The sequence below is a fragment of the Rhinopithecus bieti genome, unplaced genomic scaffold, assembly GCF_001698545.2.
Source record: "Rhinopithecus bieti isolate Rb0 unplaced genomic scaffold, ASM169854v2 scaffold_55123, whole genome shotgun sequence".
NCBI classification, from domain to species: Eukaryota; Metazoa; Chordata; class Mammalia; order Primates; family Cercopithecidae; genus Rhinopithecus; species Rhinopithecus bieti.
The window spans coordinates 71,071-85,881 of record NW_016821273.1 but is presented as its reverse complement, the minus strand read 5'-3'; the positions used below and the strand labels follow the sequence as shown (position 1 = coordinate 85,881).

Genomic DNA, 14,811 nt, shown 5'->3' with positions numbered 1-14,811 from the left:
TTTCAGCATTTGGATTACTCCAGACATTCCGAAACTGTGGTGGAGGAGGAGGATTAAATACCAAACGACGTGGCTGCACATGATAAGCACCTTTTTAAAAAGCAAAAAGGAAAAAGCCTATTTTTAGTTATCTGAAAATCTACACGTGTCAAAAAGAACAATGTCTTTTCCTACTCACATAAATTTTGTTTTCTGATTGCAGGGCCCAGCTTCAGTTTTTTACCCTGGATATGGACCTGTGACTGAAAATAAAACGGTAACAAAACTAGACTCAATTTTCAAGTCTTGACTTCCAAGACTTGGGTGAACACATACAGTCTTCTGAAGTTTCTACTATTATAGAAGATCAGTGATAACTACACACCAAATTAAAATTTGTCATCATGAAGTTACCTTACTTACCCTTACTACTCTAATCAGTGTCAAGAGGCATCAAGTGAAAGGTGATCAAAAACTTTTCATCACCCTTTCTACAACTCTTCCTGCCTGTAGTTCATGAACCTAGGCGTCCAGTCAAAAATAAACAGGATCTAACAAGTTATGTGGTTACTCTAAGTTTGGATTTTGAACAGAAAGTGTATCTTTCTCCAAATTTTACACAAGACTTAGTATATCACTAACAGTAAATGTTGTATCAATAAAATAAATAATAGATTTTTCTATTAGATTACTTACTTCTACTATCTTCTGGACATCCACGTCATTAAAAAATGAAACAAATCCATAGCTATAAAGGCAGATAAATGAAGTATAAAATCACCATCAGGCAGTACACGGTTCAGAACTTCTGCTATTCTATATACAGAAGTGATCATGACAAAAGATAAATAATATACCATGATAACTACTTGTTAAGATGTACATGACAGATCCTCTACAAATACACCTCTTTTTCGTAATCGGAACTGTCAAAATGTGCTAAGATTAGGACAGTGTGAAAACTTTATTGATTAACAAAGAATTCGTATCTGTGAACCTGAAATTAACTTACTATCTAAGACAAGATGGTTAAAATTTAAGATATTGTGCAGTGTATGAAGGGAAACAATTATTTGAGAAAACTGATAACTCATTTGTATGAAATAGGAATTGGAGACATTTAAAAATAAACATTAGAAAAATGATTAAATAGAAGAGCTGGCAATAACCTTTTATCCCCTGCATGAAAGAAACTAACACAGCAAAAATGTCATTTAAACATGTGTCAGAGTATCACTTCTGAAGTCTTCTTTGATACTCTACAGGTGACTAGAATTCAGATATTTTTGATAAAATTACTCACCCTTTGGAGACACCAGTTTGATCCGTGATTATCTTCACTTCTTTCACTGAACCATATCTACCAAAGAAGCTTTTAATCTCAGCTTCAGCCATCTAGAGAAAAGAATTGAACTTTCAGGGTAAAAATTCAGCATTCAAAAATTTCAATTTTACTACAATTTCACTACAACGAGGTGAAAATTTCTCCCTCAGTTTTACCTAAATGACCGGTAGCTCTTTGTCAAAGATATTTTTAGTACCTGTGGGTCAAAAGTAAAACCAATTCTAAACCTCCATGAAGTACAAAAAAAAGAAAAATTAAGTTTGTAACAGGGCCCAAATCACATTGCTCATAATGTACTTTAAGGCAAAAATGAGGTATGAATACAATACCTTGTCATCAATTCCACCAACAAAAACAGTGTTTGGCATGATTCTGCCTTCTGGTACAACATAGCCTTGGCTAGCTGCAGCAGATGAAGACTGGGTGCTGGTTTCTCTGGAGATGGTTGAGTTTGGAGTCGCAGGATTTGCAGCAGGCTGTAATTTGGAAAGTAGACATCATAATTAGATATACAGGCAAAACCCATACATAATGTGAGATATAATTTTTGTGTTTTAAGTGTAAGATATTTTGAAAAAGTATTTTCATTGTAAATTAGTCACCACTGCAGCTTAGTTCAGGTTCAGGATCTAAACTAATCAGAGTATATCCGTACGGAATTTTAACCAAACAATATAGTACTTTCTTAAACCCAGTGTTGCTCATCACCGAGTCTTGTACAATGCTGTGAAAGAATACTTATTTAGTATTTGTGAAAATACTATGCAAATTAGTTAAAAAAAATCCAAAACTAGAAAGTTCAGATTTATATAAAGTTATTAAAATCATCCTGTTCTATATTCATAAACTTTTCACTTTACTGATTATACTAAGGATAAACCTTAAAAAAAAATAAGCCGCATCAAAAAGAAAACAAGCCTCAAAGTTTTAAACCAATTTGTCTTGCTTTGCCTTTTTCAACATAATTAACATGAGTTTTCACAATGTTAACACTCCCTGTATTAGGGTACCTGCTTTACTTTAGAAATGGCTCATGCAAATAGTATTGTTCACATGTCACAGCTCCTTCTAAAAAACAGGTTATAATCCTCTTCCCTCATGGTAGGGAAGCATTTCAAAAGCATCTTTTGAAATCACTTTTCCTGAGTAACACCAAATCAGTCTGATTGGTAATTCTAATTTTCAAAGTGGGCTAACAGATATATATGATACCATCTTTATTTTCAGATTAAAAAAAAATGCATACATGTAACTTATTAATTTTCTCAATTCTGATTAGAACGGTCTTTATTCTTTCCACAGTAAACTCTAAGGTTAATGTAAAATTTTCTGAAGTAGTATTCATATGTTGGAGAAACAATCTAGCATAGTGAAACAAAAATTAATCTAGTCAAGAGATCCAGGTTTATGTCCCTTACTGGTAAGTGGTTATAAGCCACTTACTTGCCAGCTGTGTATCTCTGGGCAAACTGCTTTGAGAATGAAATGAGATAACATCTGTGAATTCACTTTGCATGTATAAAGTGGTAAAACTGGTATGCCAATGTAAGTTAGTGTCCTGTTATTTGAATTTATTTTTAGTAAATTTTTTTCAAGTTTCTTTTTGGCTTTACTATTTTAGCTGTTATTTTGGAGAAATTTTAATTAAGAACTAATTGAAACACCACAAAACTATGGCACATTGCTAATTTAAAAATCTTTGGTGAAGTGCCTGTTGACTACAAAAGGTAAGTACAAAAGGCTGCAAAAGAGAAAGCTACTACATATATACCTGTTTGAAAGAAAACAAAAGACAAGAGAAAGAAACTATACGTCTTGTTGCAAAGCACAATGATGTCACAGAAGTTATTAAGAAAGTAGAGTTCCTGCTTTGTTAATAAGATGTTAGAAGTTACTGATTCTACACAGCTTTGGTAGAGATGATCTCTAAATTCCCAAATCATCTGAAGCTGAGTTTATTGCTTTTCTCTATTCTTTTGTGCTTATACTTGCTATTTTCGGTTTGTAACTCACTCCTAATTCTTTCCTTTAATACGGCTATTTCATGACAACGATGTGAAAGAAAAATTTTAAAAACTATATCTAAAGTTCTTCCTTTCTAAGAAGCTGCATTATCTTGAACTATTGGGAACCTGATTAGATTTCCCTTCCTTATAGACAATTTACCAATCCCTTCTCAGTTCATTCAGAAATCACAAACAGAATAAAACAAAACAAAAGGAATTCTAAAACTCCTGTAATTTCTTTCTCTCCTTTTCAATTCCCCCTTGATTTGCGGATGAACTTCAGATATGTTTTTCTTTGATAAACAAGCTATATTACGGTATTGTCTCTGCATCATAGTGTTGGATACATTTTAATTTAGAGGTGTAAGATCTGGCAGAAAACTATGTCAGATTATTAGTGGTTAGGGAAATGCATTGATTCTCAACTGAGGAAGATTTTTGAGCCCCAGCAGCATTTAGTGATGTTTAGAGATGGGCTGTTACAACTGAGATGTATTCCTGGAATCTGATGGGCTGAAGGCCAGGATACTACTGCACATCCTACAATGTAAAGACAGCCTCCTACAATAAGGAATTATTTGGTCCCAAATTTGAAAAGGGTGTGGGTTAAGAAACCTTGTGACAGTGCCACAAGAATTGAAGAGGAAAATTATTGTTTGGAAAGAACCTGATTGTCATTGGTCAGTAATGTAAATCTTTTCATGACTTCAGTTTAAGTTTCCTTGCTTGAAAACGAATTGTTGGAAAACATGTCTTGTGTCTCTTCTGATTCTCATACTCTATACGATAATAACACAGATACTTGAAACAACAGTAGTTTGGTAAAGAGGAAAAAAGTCATTTGATGTTATGACAAGTTTGATTTCAGTTTGGATCTTACAAACCGGCTGTCTCTGCTTAACTGGAATCATACATACAAAATTCACTGAATCACTTTAATAGTATCATAACATTTTAAATTAAGGAAGTCACCATCATGTCCTTGTCCTCCAGCAGCAGGTGGCTTTACTTACATTGAAGTAAGCAATGTACTCCATTTTTACCATGGTTTGATTAGCAGTGATTTTTCAATTCCTACTGTGTGTGTATTCATACATAATTATGTAAAGTATATAAAAAATCCACTATCAATAGACAGCCTTTGATTAGTTTTAAACTATGGCCAAAAATATAAATGAATGCTTAGGATAAGCAAAAGTTTAATTTTCAAGTAAGCAACATCATAACCATCAATAGCATCCTGAAAACAAACTGCATTAAAGTAATTTTTTTAATGACACCTTCTAGTGAGTTGGTGAATTCTGAAATGAGAAATGTTGGAATAGTAAGCAGGCGTTAGCTTTTAGACCGTCATATACACAACTCTCATTGCTATTTATAACAATATATTCCTTGTTATATGTAGACAATCCAGTGACAAAGACAGTTAAAAGCTGGAAAAAAATATCATTTAAACTCCTGGGATGTCCGCTCCTTTGCCAGTATAATCTACTTCAATTACTATGTGAACACGTAAGCAAACTGGTATTTACATAAACTGACCTTGAAAAAGCCTATCATTTGTAGTCATCAAAGTTATATTCATCATCCATCAAAGTTACATTCACAGCAATAAGAAGAAGAGTAAATATAGAGAATGCTAAATTTAAGAAAATATGACGTGAAAATCAGAGGTAAATCGAAGAGTAGATTCTCGGGGAGTGGTGGGTGGCGAGGTTGAAATTCAAGCAATAAACAATCCTGGCAAAAGTAAGCAAGAAAAAGCAAGACAGCAAAAGTATATATGAGACCTGAAAAATGGGTTGTGGCCACAGATCATAAAAGAATGCTACGCACAAACTCTATACAAATAAATTTGGAAATCAACGACATGGTAAACTCATGGAGAAATTTTAATTTTTACCAAACAGTCTTAAAAAGAAGACCCAATGTCATCTGGCTCAGTTTCCCTGGGAGTTTTTTCAACTTGGAAAGAAATAGATATCTTGGGTGTATGTGTGTGTGTCAGAGAGAGGTGTGCACACACACCAGAAACCTGAAATAAAAATAGAAAACACAAAAGAAGATATCAAGGAATTTAAACACTTCTCTTCAATTTTCAAAGAGGAAAAAAGTATTTCTTAATGCATTTTACAAAGCTAACAGCATACAAGTAACAAAACCTAATCAAGATGGTCCATCCCTCCCCTCAACACAATTGCAAAATTCCAGGAGTAAAGAACATCGTTTTTATTGGCAAAGCAAGAACACTCCATTCTCAGGACATGTTACTTTAATTCACCATTGAGAAAGTATTTAATAAAATACAGCATTCATTTTTAAATTTTTTAAAAACCTAAATAAAATAGAAAGAGAGGAATCTCATTTTCTATCAATCTAATACTGTCCTATCATTAAGCTTAAAGTGAAATACTAGAGCCATCTCCATTGAAAATAGGGGTAAGTTAAGGGTACCAGGGCACCTCCTTATTAGTACTACATATACTTTGCCACTATGTATGGCAAAGATGAATAGTAATAGAGTTCTGATGCATCAGTAAGAAAAAGAAAATTAAAAAGGGAAATTAAAAAGCTAATGATACATGATTAAACTCATTGATGATTTTTAAAACTGCACATCAACATAGTGTAATATTTTCCAGCTATTAGGTTGACAATTTAAAAAATCTTAATACCTTCCACTGGAAAGGGTGTGGAACAGAGATCACTCTACACACCGTCAGTGGGAAAATACTGATACATGTTTTACCAAGAGTACCTTGGAGAAGGTGTATCATATTTTGATATATGGGGATACTCACCACTATACTAATGTGGAGCATAATTTAATATTGTTATAAAAGGGCAAAACGGTTTCACCCAACGATGCCACTGACAGAAATTCACCTCAAGGAGTAAATAGTACAAGCGTGCTAAGATATTTACACAAGGATATTCATAGTATTTTTTTTTTCTTTTTTTGAGACTGAGTCTCACTTTATTCCCTAGGCTGGAGTGCAGTGGCACTATCTGAGTTCACTGCAACCTGCTTCTCAGGTTCAAATGATTCTCCTGCCTCAGCCTCCTGAGTAGCTGGGATTACAAGCGCATGCCACCATGCCTGGCTAATTTTTTGTATTTTTAGTAGAGATAGGGTTTCATCAGTGTTCTTGAACTCCTGACCTCAAGTGGTCCACCCGCCTCAGTCTCCCACAGTGTTGGGATGACAGGCGTGAGCCACTGCGCCCAGCCTGTGACAGTTTTAACACTGGAAAAGTATTCATCATAAGGTAATTTCGTAAAATAATAACAAAATTTTTAACATATATTGAAAATTAAAGTTATCTTCAGAATAATGTCCACATTAATTGAAAGATGCAAGTTGTAAAACAGTATTAAAGCAGCATGATGTAACCTTTCTAAAAGTTGGCCTATCTATATGCAATTGTAATACATGAATAAAAATAAGCTGGAAAGGCATTCATGTATCAAAAATTAAGTGTGGTTATATGTGTTGGGATTAAGATCGACTACTATTTTCTTAGTGTGATTGTTTTCAAATGAATAAACATACTACTTTTATAATCAGAAAAAAACTGATGAAAGGGATTAAGATGGATTACTATTTTCTTAGTGTGACTGTTTGCAAATGAGTAAACATACTTCTATAATCAGAAAAAAATTGATGAAACTATTAGCATTTCTTCCCTTTACTTCTAAAAATGAACAGTATTATTGTAAATATTTATTACTTATAACTCAAAGCGATTATTTCTATCAGTACGTATGACTACATGTAGTACACTTATTACACATAATAGGTGCTTAATTATATATTTTTATTTTAATGTTTATACTTGGTAATATAAACTGTGTACAAATCTCCTCCTTTTATCTCTAAAAATGAAGAGACAGAATTATCGAAGCAGACACACACACATACAGCATGTAACTCGCGTTTGTGACTCAGTGGTTGGTTAGTGTATTCAGAGCCGCATCTGCGGTGGCTGCCAACCAACGCTGGGCATTTACCAAACTCACGGAAATGCACAGCCAACATTATCTACCACATGGACATTCTGTCAAAGATTCCTGGTTTATCTAGAGGGGAAAAATTGTGCCTGGAGTTTAAAGATTCTAAAAATATCAATGGCAACTATTGAAGGCGACTTCAGGCCGCAAAGATGGTATCAGGCGAGATTTTGTGCCTGTCGCCACTGCAAGGAGGGAACCGCCATCAGCAAGTACCCAGCAGCTGGGAGGCACCAGGGGACCAGAGGCACTTCCCGCCCAGACTCCTCAGCTACCGGGCCGTGCCTGCAGGACGCCCCACATGCCTCGCTAAGGTCCCCACAAACTCCACCCTACCCCATACAAGGGACCAGTGAGAGAACCACTTCCACCAGGGAGGTAGTCTCCACCCGCTTCCCCAGCTAGCTGGACGTGCCTTTCAGGAACACCCCACATGACTCGCTTAAGCCCCCACAAACCAACCCAAAAGCACCGCACTCCACCGCACCGCACTGCCACCCCAACCCCGTATAAGCGACAGGGACGAGAACCACTCCGAAGAAGTTCGGCCCCCCACTTCAAGACGACAAGCTCTCTCAGGAGGCCCGCCACCATCTTGCGGAGGCCACCGTGCGCAGAAAGCAGGAAGTTGGAGGTTGGCCGGGTTGGCGCGGCGTGGGAATGGGGAACCCGCGGGCCCAAAACCGCTAGCCAGCATTAGAACCCAGGGCCAGCGAAATGGGCTGCCGCCCCCCACCAAGGGCTGCTGGCCCTTGCAACTGGCCCTGTGAGGCAGTGCTTCTCCGGGCCCACTTATCACGCATTGCTCAGTGTCCCCCACTTCTGGGCCTTGCCTTGTTCACTCTTAGGCCGCCACACTGCCAGGCCGCCTCTTCCCACCCTGTGGGCCACTACTCCATAGTGCGCTAGGCGGGTGTTTTTTTTTTTCCTCCCCAAACATGGGAAAACGAGAGTGGAGGCGAGCCCTGGTTTCACCCACCGGTGAAGACCCCACAGGGCCTTGGCCCCTTCAGGACTTCTCCCTCAACTCACCATGATGGCGGCAGGCAGCAGTTCCTCACAGGGCCAAGAGCGAACAGACGCTGTGCCTTCACGCACCACTTCTGGGGTCTGCTGGTGAAATCCGCTGGAACCCGCTGCGGGCCTTCGAGTGCGTCAAAGCGCCGCCAAAGGCGAAGGTGTAAGTTAAATCCAAAGGGCGCGCGACAAGCTAAAGAGAACTCTAAAGGTGAACCCGGCCAGGCTGAAGAACTCAGGCGCACTGAGGCTGGACGCGGATTCTGGGAGGTGGGCCTCCAGGATCGGGTATTCTTTATTCTTTTTGTATTTTTCAAGGGCGCGTGGTATCGGCCTCAGCCAATGGGTGGCAGCGCCCCCGCCCCCTGCTGGCGTCTAGGTGGGGGCTGCGGGGGACGACGGCGTTCCCCCTCGCTAGTTGGTTTGTGGGTTCGCTGCCTTACGGTACGCAGGCTACGCAGTGCGTGTTGTGCAGGGCCGTGCCTGGCGTCCCAGGGAGGCACCGCCCCTCACAGGGAACAAACACGGCACACATCATCTCCAAAACTTCCTTGAAATAAGTATGCTACTGAATATTTATGGGATGGTTTTTTCGAAAAATGATAATCTAACTGCTGTCAAGTGCTAGCTAGTTTCAAGTCGGCTCTGGAATGCCACGAGGGTTACGCACAATCACTGTTAAGTTTCACACTCACCCCACATCTTTTTAAAATACCTACAGAAATAAACAAGCAACCTGTGGAAAACGAAGGAGATATCGATGAGCCAGAAGCTTGGACTACTTTCTGTCAAGTTTGAGATAGAAGGGGTTGGATGCGAGGACATGCCGGTTTGACATTCAGAATGTTTGTGCTTTCAAGAAATAGTTACTGAGTGCCTGTGATTACAAGGTACTGCAGATGCAGGTGTGAACAGAATAAAAGAATATCTCTTTGCTCAGGGATTTTACATTTTAAAATCTAGGCCTTACAGGAAGATGCTAGGCCTTCCTAGAGAATTCTGAAACATTCTCAAGGTCAGAGCAAGGGCCTAGAGCAGCATCAAGCTGTGGGGCAGTTGGTGGAGCCAGTCACATAACTTTAGGGACCACTGCAGCACCTTGTTGTACACACAGGGCTACGTGGCTATGACCTTTATCCTCAGACTTCACTTCTGTACTGACTGAAAGCATTGAAATGTTACTTTTTGTACTGGCAAAATGGTGGACTTCTATAACGTGAGAAGTGTCTCATTACTAACACCTACTAATGCGGGATAAAAAAAAAAAAAAGTTTTATATTCAATAGGCAGCTAAACCCATAAAAAAAGAAGGGAAATTCCAAGTACCAAAAATAAACTGAAAACAAGAGCAATGACTTGTTCAACTGATTTTTCTTCCGCCCTGGATATCGGGGCTGGGATGTAGGGCAGCCAGTCATACTAATTTGCCCAGAACTTACAGGTTTTAGCACTGAGAAATTACAACGTCCCTAAGGAAACCAGGAAGATTGGTCCTCCCAGATGTGGGCAAAATGTAGTTACTCCTTCTAACTTGAGGTGTGGATGTTTAGGAGCAGGAGGTAAGGGTTCGAGGTGGGACCTGGAAATGAGTACTGTGCAAAAAGCCATTGTCCCTAAAATCCTTAAGAAAAGGGTGGAGTAAGAAAAATGTAAATCACCCATGAACAAGCATATGAGGAAGCTTGTCCTATCTCTGGATGAAGAAAATACGTATTTAACTCTGAATAAAATTTGAAACCCTAGATCTGCATGTCATCAAAGTTCGTAGTTTAAATCTATAACAAATTACTGAAATCCGCAAACCAAGAAATTGATCCTCCTACACCATCACCCTGTCTCCTGCCTGAAGAGATCCTAGACATGGGGCATCTAGAATTCCTGGCAGAAGCAAATATAAAACCAACTTGGATGAATGCTTCTACAACCTAGGCTGAAAGCGATTCTCATGAGAAAATGATTCTTTAAGGATATGCTCACAATAAGAAATTATACACGCTACTTACCTTGAATAAGAATGGCTTACAAAAAATAAAGTTAAAACTTACAGAAGAAGGTTCTCAGTAGCAATAGAAACTAGAAGATAGTAGTAATATACTCAGAAGAAGACTTACAGAAGAAGCTTCTTTTGGATTGTGTGTATATTTTTTTTTGTTTTTTTTAATGTTATTTTTTTCTCACGTTATTTTTTTCCTCTATTTGGAGTAATGCATTCTAAGTGCATTTAAGTGTTTGTTTTACTATTTTAAAATGTAAACTTAAAATATAAAGCTAATAATACAAAGGCCTTTAAGTTGATTTAGCTCTACACACCCTCCCGCCTCTCAGTTTATAAGTTATTCACTACTTTAGCTCTATCCTGTTTTCATCATATAAAGTAGACATCATTTTTTAAACCCACTCACAAATGTGTAATAACATTTTGCTTACCATTTCTTTGCATATCTCAAATATTCTTTCTGAATCATTTTCCTTGTTCCTGTAGCAAATTACTTATGATTTGTGTGACAGTGTGATGTGGTACTCTTGGGTTTTTTTCCGCCTGAAATATTTTGGTTTTGCCCTTTTGTTTCATGATAATTCTACTGAATATCTAATTCTAGATTTACAAGTATTTTCCCAGTCAGAATATTGAGCATTTTACTCTGTTATCTTCTAGTTTTCTATTGCTACTGAGAAATCTGCTGTCAGTCTTTTTGCTGTTTAAGATCAATTTTTCTTTGGTGTTCTGAACTTTCAAAATTATGTAAGTAGGTGTGGAGTTTTAAAAAATTTCTCCTGCTTCGGAGTTTTAACTTTCTGGATTTGCGCATTAGTTCTTAACAATTCTGAACAGTGTTACCCATTTTGTTGTTAAGGGTTAGCTGGTTAAGAGATCAAACATTTTTTCTATTTTATATTTCATGAGTGATTCTTACAATTTACTTTTCTTTAGATCATGAATTTTTCAAAGGTTGGTGCTATTGTCTTGAAATCTTGTGAAATCTCTTAATAAAAAAATATTGTGATCAAAACTGATTGTATCCATGTCAATGTGTTGAGTAAGATTAGTGGCATAATTCATATGAGCTCAGAAACAAATTTTTATATTGATACCTATATGTTGGGGAAGAAGAAAAAATGCTGGTGTCTTTGAACACTTCTGCCAGTTCTTCTGTGCTTCTAAAGCCTATGGCTTTGGAAAGAAGGCTATGTTTTTATAGGCACACTTGAATTTCAATCACTTGCAAATCATTTCAAGATTTTTGTTATATCTGCCCTGAGCCTCTATTATTATTTACCTGTTTTAAAAATTAACTTCTTGTCCTTAACAATAATATTTGCAATATCAGATGTACTGTTTTAGCTACATTTTGAACAATGACGTTAAAATAAATACAGAACGATTTGAATTTAAAACAATATTTGTTTATGCATCACTTCATACCACATTCTGCCAGGGCAACAGGTAACAGTTTTGGGAAACACTGGATCTGCAGAACTCTCTGGAGCTTTAGATACCCAAAGTTTGGCCCACGGGACTAAAAAGTAGAATTTCAAATTGTTCTACCTAATAAATGAGAATAATCAAATTACAAGGAGAGAAACCAAACAAGGCAGGGAAAGTAGAAGTTTTGGAAGCTGGAGGAAAGAAGTAACCTTGCAGGTTGGCTTGCTTGCTCACACCTGTAATCCTAACATTTTGGGAGGCTGAGGCTGATACATGACCTGAATTCAGGAGTTTGAGACCAGTCTGGGCAACATGGCAAAACCCTGTCTCTACCAAAAATACGAAAAATTAGCTGGGTATGGTGATGTGCACCTGTGATCCCTGCTCCTCAGGAGGCTGAGGTGGGAGGATCATTTGAGCCTGGGAAGTGGCGGTTGCAGTGAGCCAAGATTGCCCCTACTGCATTCCAGCCTTGGTAACACGGTGAGACTCTCTCTCAGAAAAATGAAATTAAAATAACCTTGCAAAAAGAAAAAAGTTGGAGCATGCAGTAAAAGGTATCTGAGTACATTAGAATCATCTAGGGAACTGTAAAAAATTGATATGTCCATGCCTTACCCCAAACCAATTAAATCGGCTGAGTGCAGGGTTCAAAAGTCAGTAAATTTTTTAAGGAATTGTTTCTCTAGTTACTCCAATATGCAGCCAAATTTGAAAATTGGTGCTATGGAGACTTGCTACTCAAAGTATGATCCTCAGATCAGCAGCTTCACATCCCCTGGGTACTGTCAAATCTCAGGTTCCGTGCTAAACCTACTGAATCAGAATCTGCATTTTAACAAGATCTCCAAATGGCTCATGTGCAAAATGAAGGTCAAGAAACATTGCCATAGAAGGCACTTCTCATAAACAATTTGCTCCCCTATATTTGAGACTCTTTCTTTATTTAGAAATAAACAGTCTACTTTCTCAACCTTTCTTGCAGCTACAGCTTGGACAGGCAACCTACACAACATCAATGAAGGAAGCAGAGATACGCAGAGGTTGTATAACTTGCCTGAGATCGTAGTTGGTAGGTATCAGAACTGTAATTTAAACCCAGTCAGACTTTAAAGTCTGAGTTCTCAACCATTATGCTATATTAGCAAACTACATGGAGGAAGAAAGGGGTAATATAGTGAAACAAAGTTAAGTATTAAATCTCTTCTTCTCATGAAAGTAACCAAACAAAGAAGCCAAACCACAAATCTAAGCCCCAAACAACACTGTAGTCTGAAAGTTTTGCCTTCTCAACCCCTCACCTATTCATATGTTGAAACTCTAGTCCCTGAGATGATGGTATTAGGAAGTGGAACCTTTGGGATATGATTAGTTCATGAGGGCAGAGCTGTGGTGAATGGGATTGATGCCCTCAGAAAAGAGGACGGTGGGAGGTTAGTTACTCCTTCTACCATGTAAGAATACAGCAAGAAGTTGGCAGTCTGCACCCCAGAAAAGTTCCTCACCAGAACCTCACCATGCTGACATCCTGATCTTGAAATTGCCAGTCTCCAGAACTGTGAGATACAAATGTGTATTGTTTATAAGCCACCCAGGTTCAGATATTTTTATTATAAGAGCCTGAACAGATTAAGAAAGGTGGTACTGGACCTTTCATGTCTTCTTCCCCCCAATCCAAGCACCCTCTCCACCAGATGGATAGGGGCACAGAAGACAAGAAAATAAAGGTGTTGTCTTTGAGTCTTTAACTGGCATATGTCAAAAATTACAGAAGTAGTTAAAGGCAGAACTCATGAAATGAAAATGTGTATATGGGAAAGAATTGGGAGGAATCATTTGAAAGGGGTGCAGCATACCAACAAGAGACTGTAAGCTCCCACAGAATCAGCACAATGTGGTACCAATCCCCAAAGCCTTACAAAAGTTAAGTATGGGCCTTCTGTGCTTCCAGTAGCAGTCCAGAGAGGGCTTCCAATAGACTCCTGTCAGCACAATTGTCATCAATTATCCAGCACAAGTGACGAGCATCTCAACCATGAGTGAGGATGCTCAGCAGCCCCCCCTGAAATGCAGAGTAGGGCATGGATACTTGGTGGTGATGATTATGGCTTGAAGGGACAGCTCCTGCCTGGACCAAATTGGGATGAAAACAAAGCCATCTGGAAATCTCCCAGTTCTCCCTGTTCCCCAGGAAGTCAAACCATGCCTGATACAGAGGCAAGATGTTTAATCTGCACTTTGTTACACGGACAGCATTTATCCAAGTCTATGCTAAGAATTTTGCATTAAAACTTTTTTTTTGTCTTAAAATTTTACTTCAATCCCCAAAGTTGAAAACATATTTTCACACAAATACTTATATATATTAATAAATTCTCATAGCAGCATATATCCTAACAGCCAAAAATGGAAGCAACCCATATGACCATCAGCTAATGAATGGATAAAGAAAATGTAGTATATCCTCCATACAATGGGATACTATTCAGCAATAAAAAGGAGTGAAGTATTGATTCATCCTATAGCTTGGAAGAAACTTGAAAACACCAGGTGAAGTGAAATAAACTGGGACTAAAGGACTCATCGTGTATAATTTCGTTTATAAGAAATGTCCAGAAAAGGCAAATTCATAGAGACAGAAAAATTAGTGGTTGCCAAAAGTTGGAGAGACAGGTAAATGGGGAGTGACTACTAATGGGAATGGGATTTCTTTCGGGGGTGATACAAATATTCTGAAACTAGTACTGATAGTTGCATGACTTGTGATTATACTGAAAACCACATTAAAAGGTTGTGGTACATTATATTTCAATAAATATCAACTAGTAATATTTAGTTTTCATTGAATGTAAAAATATTTGTAGTACCTGAACTTGACCCTTGTGGATCTGATATTGAAAATTTTAATTAAAAAGCAGAGTCTTGATAGTGCACAAACTGTGTCTGTCTTAAACAAGAAAAAGAAATGAATGCTTCAAAATGAAAATAAAAAATCACAGATTTGTTTGCTTAAAAAAAAGAAAGTG

The 14,811-nt window shown here is 37.9% G+C and overlaps 1 protein-coding gene across 1 annotated transcript in view; it reads right to left on the bottom strand.

Annotated features, from left to right (window-relative positions):
- Nucleotides 1-8,399, bottom strand: part of LOC108520815 (deleted in azoospermia protein 4-like) — a gene marked incomplete at its 3' end in the record, with an annotated part of 24,308 nt that extends 15,909 nt beyond the window's left edge. Inside the window, exons 1-5 of the mRNA XM_017860359.1 lie at nt 8,374-8,399; nt 1,654-1,800; nt 1,283-1,374; nt 676-727; nt 179-242 (exon numbers count right to left, since the gene is read on the bottom strand). Of these exons, the coding sequence (XP_017715848.1) occupies nt 179-242; nt 676-727; nt 1,283-1,374; nt 1,654-1,800; nt 8,374-8,376 (358 nt within the window). The remainder of the gene's footprint in view (nt 1-178; nt 243-675; nt 728-1,282; nt 1,375-1,653; nt 1,801-8,373) is intronic.
- Between the last annotated feature and the right edge of the window lie 6,412 nt (nt 8,400-14,811).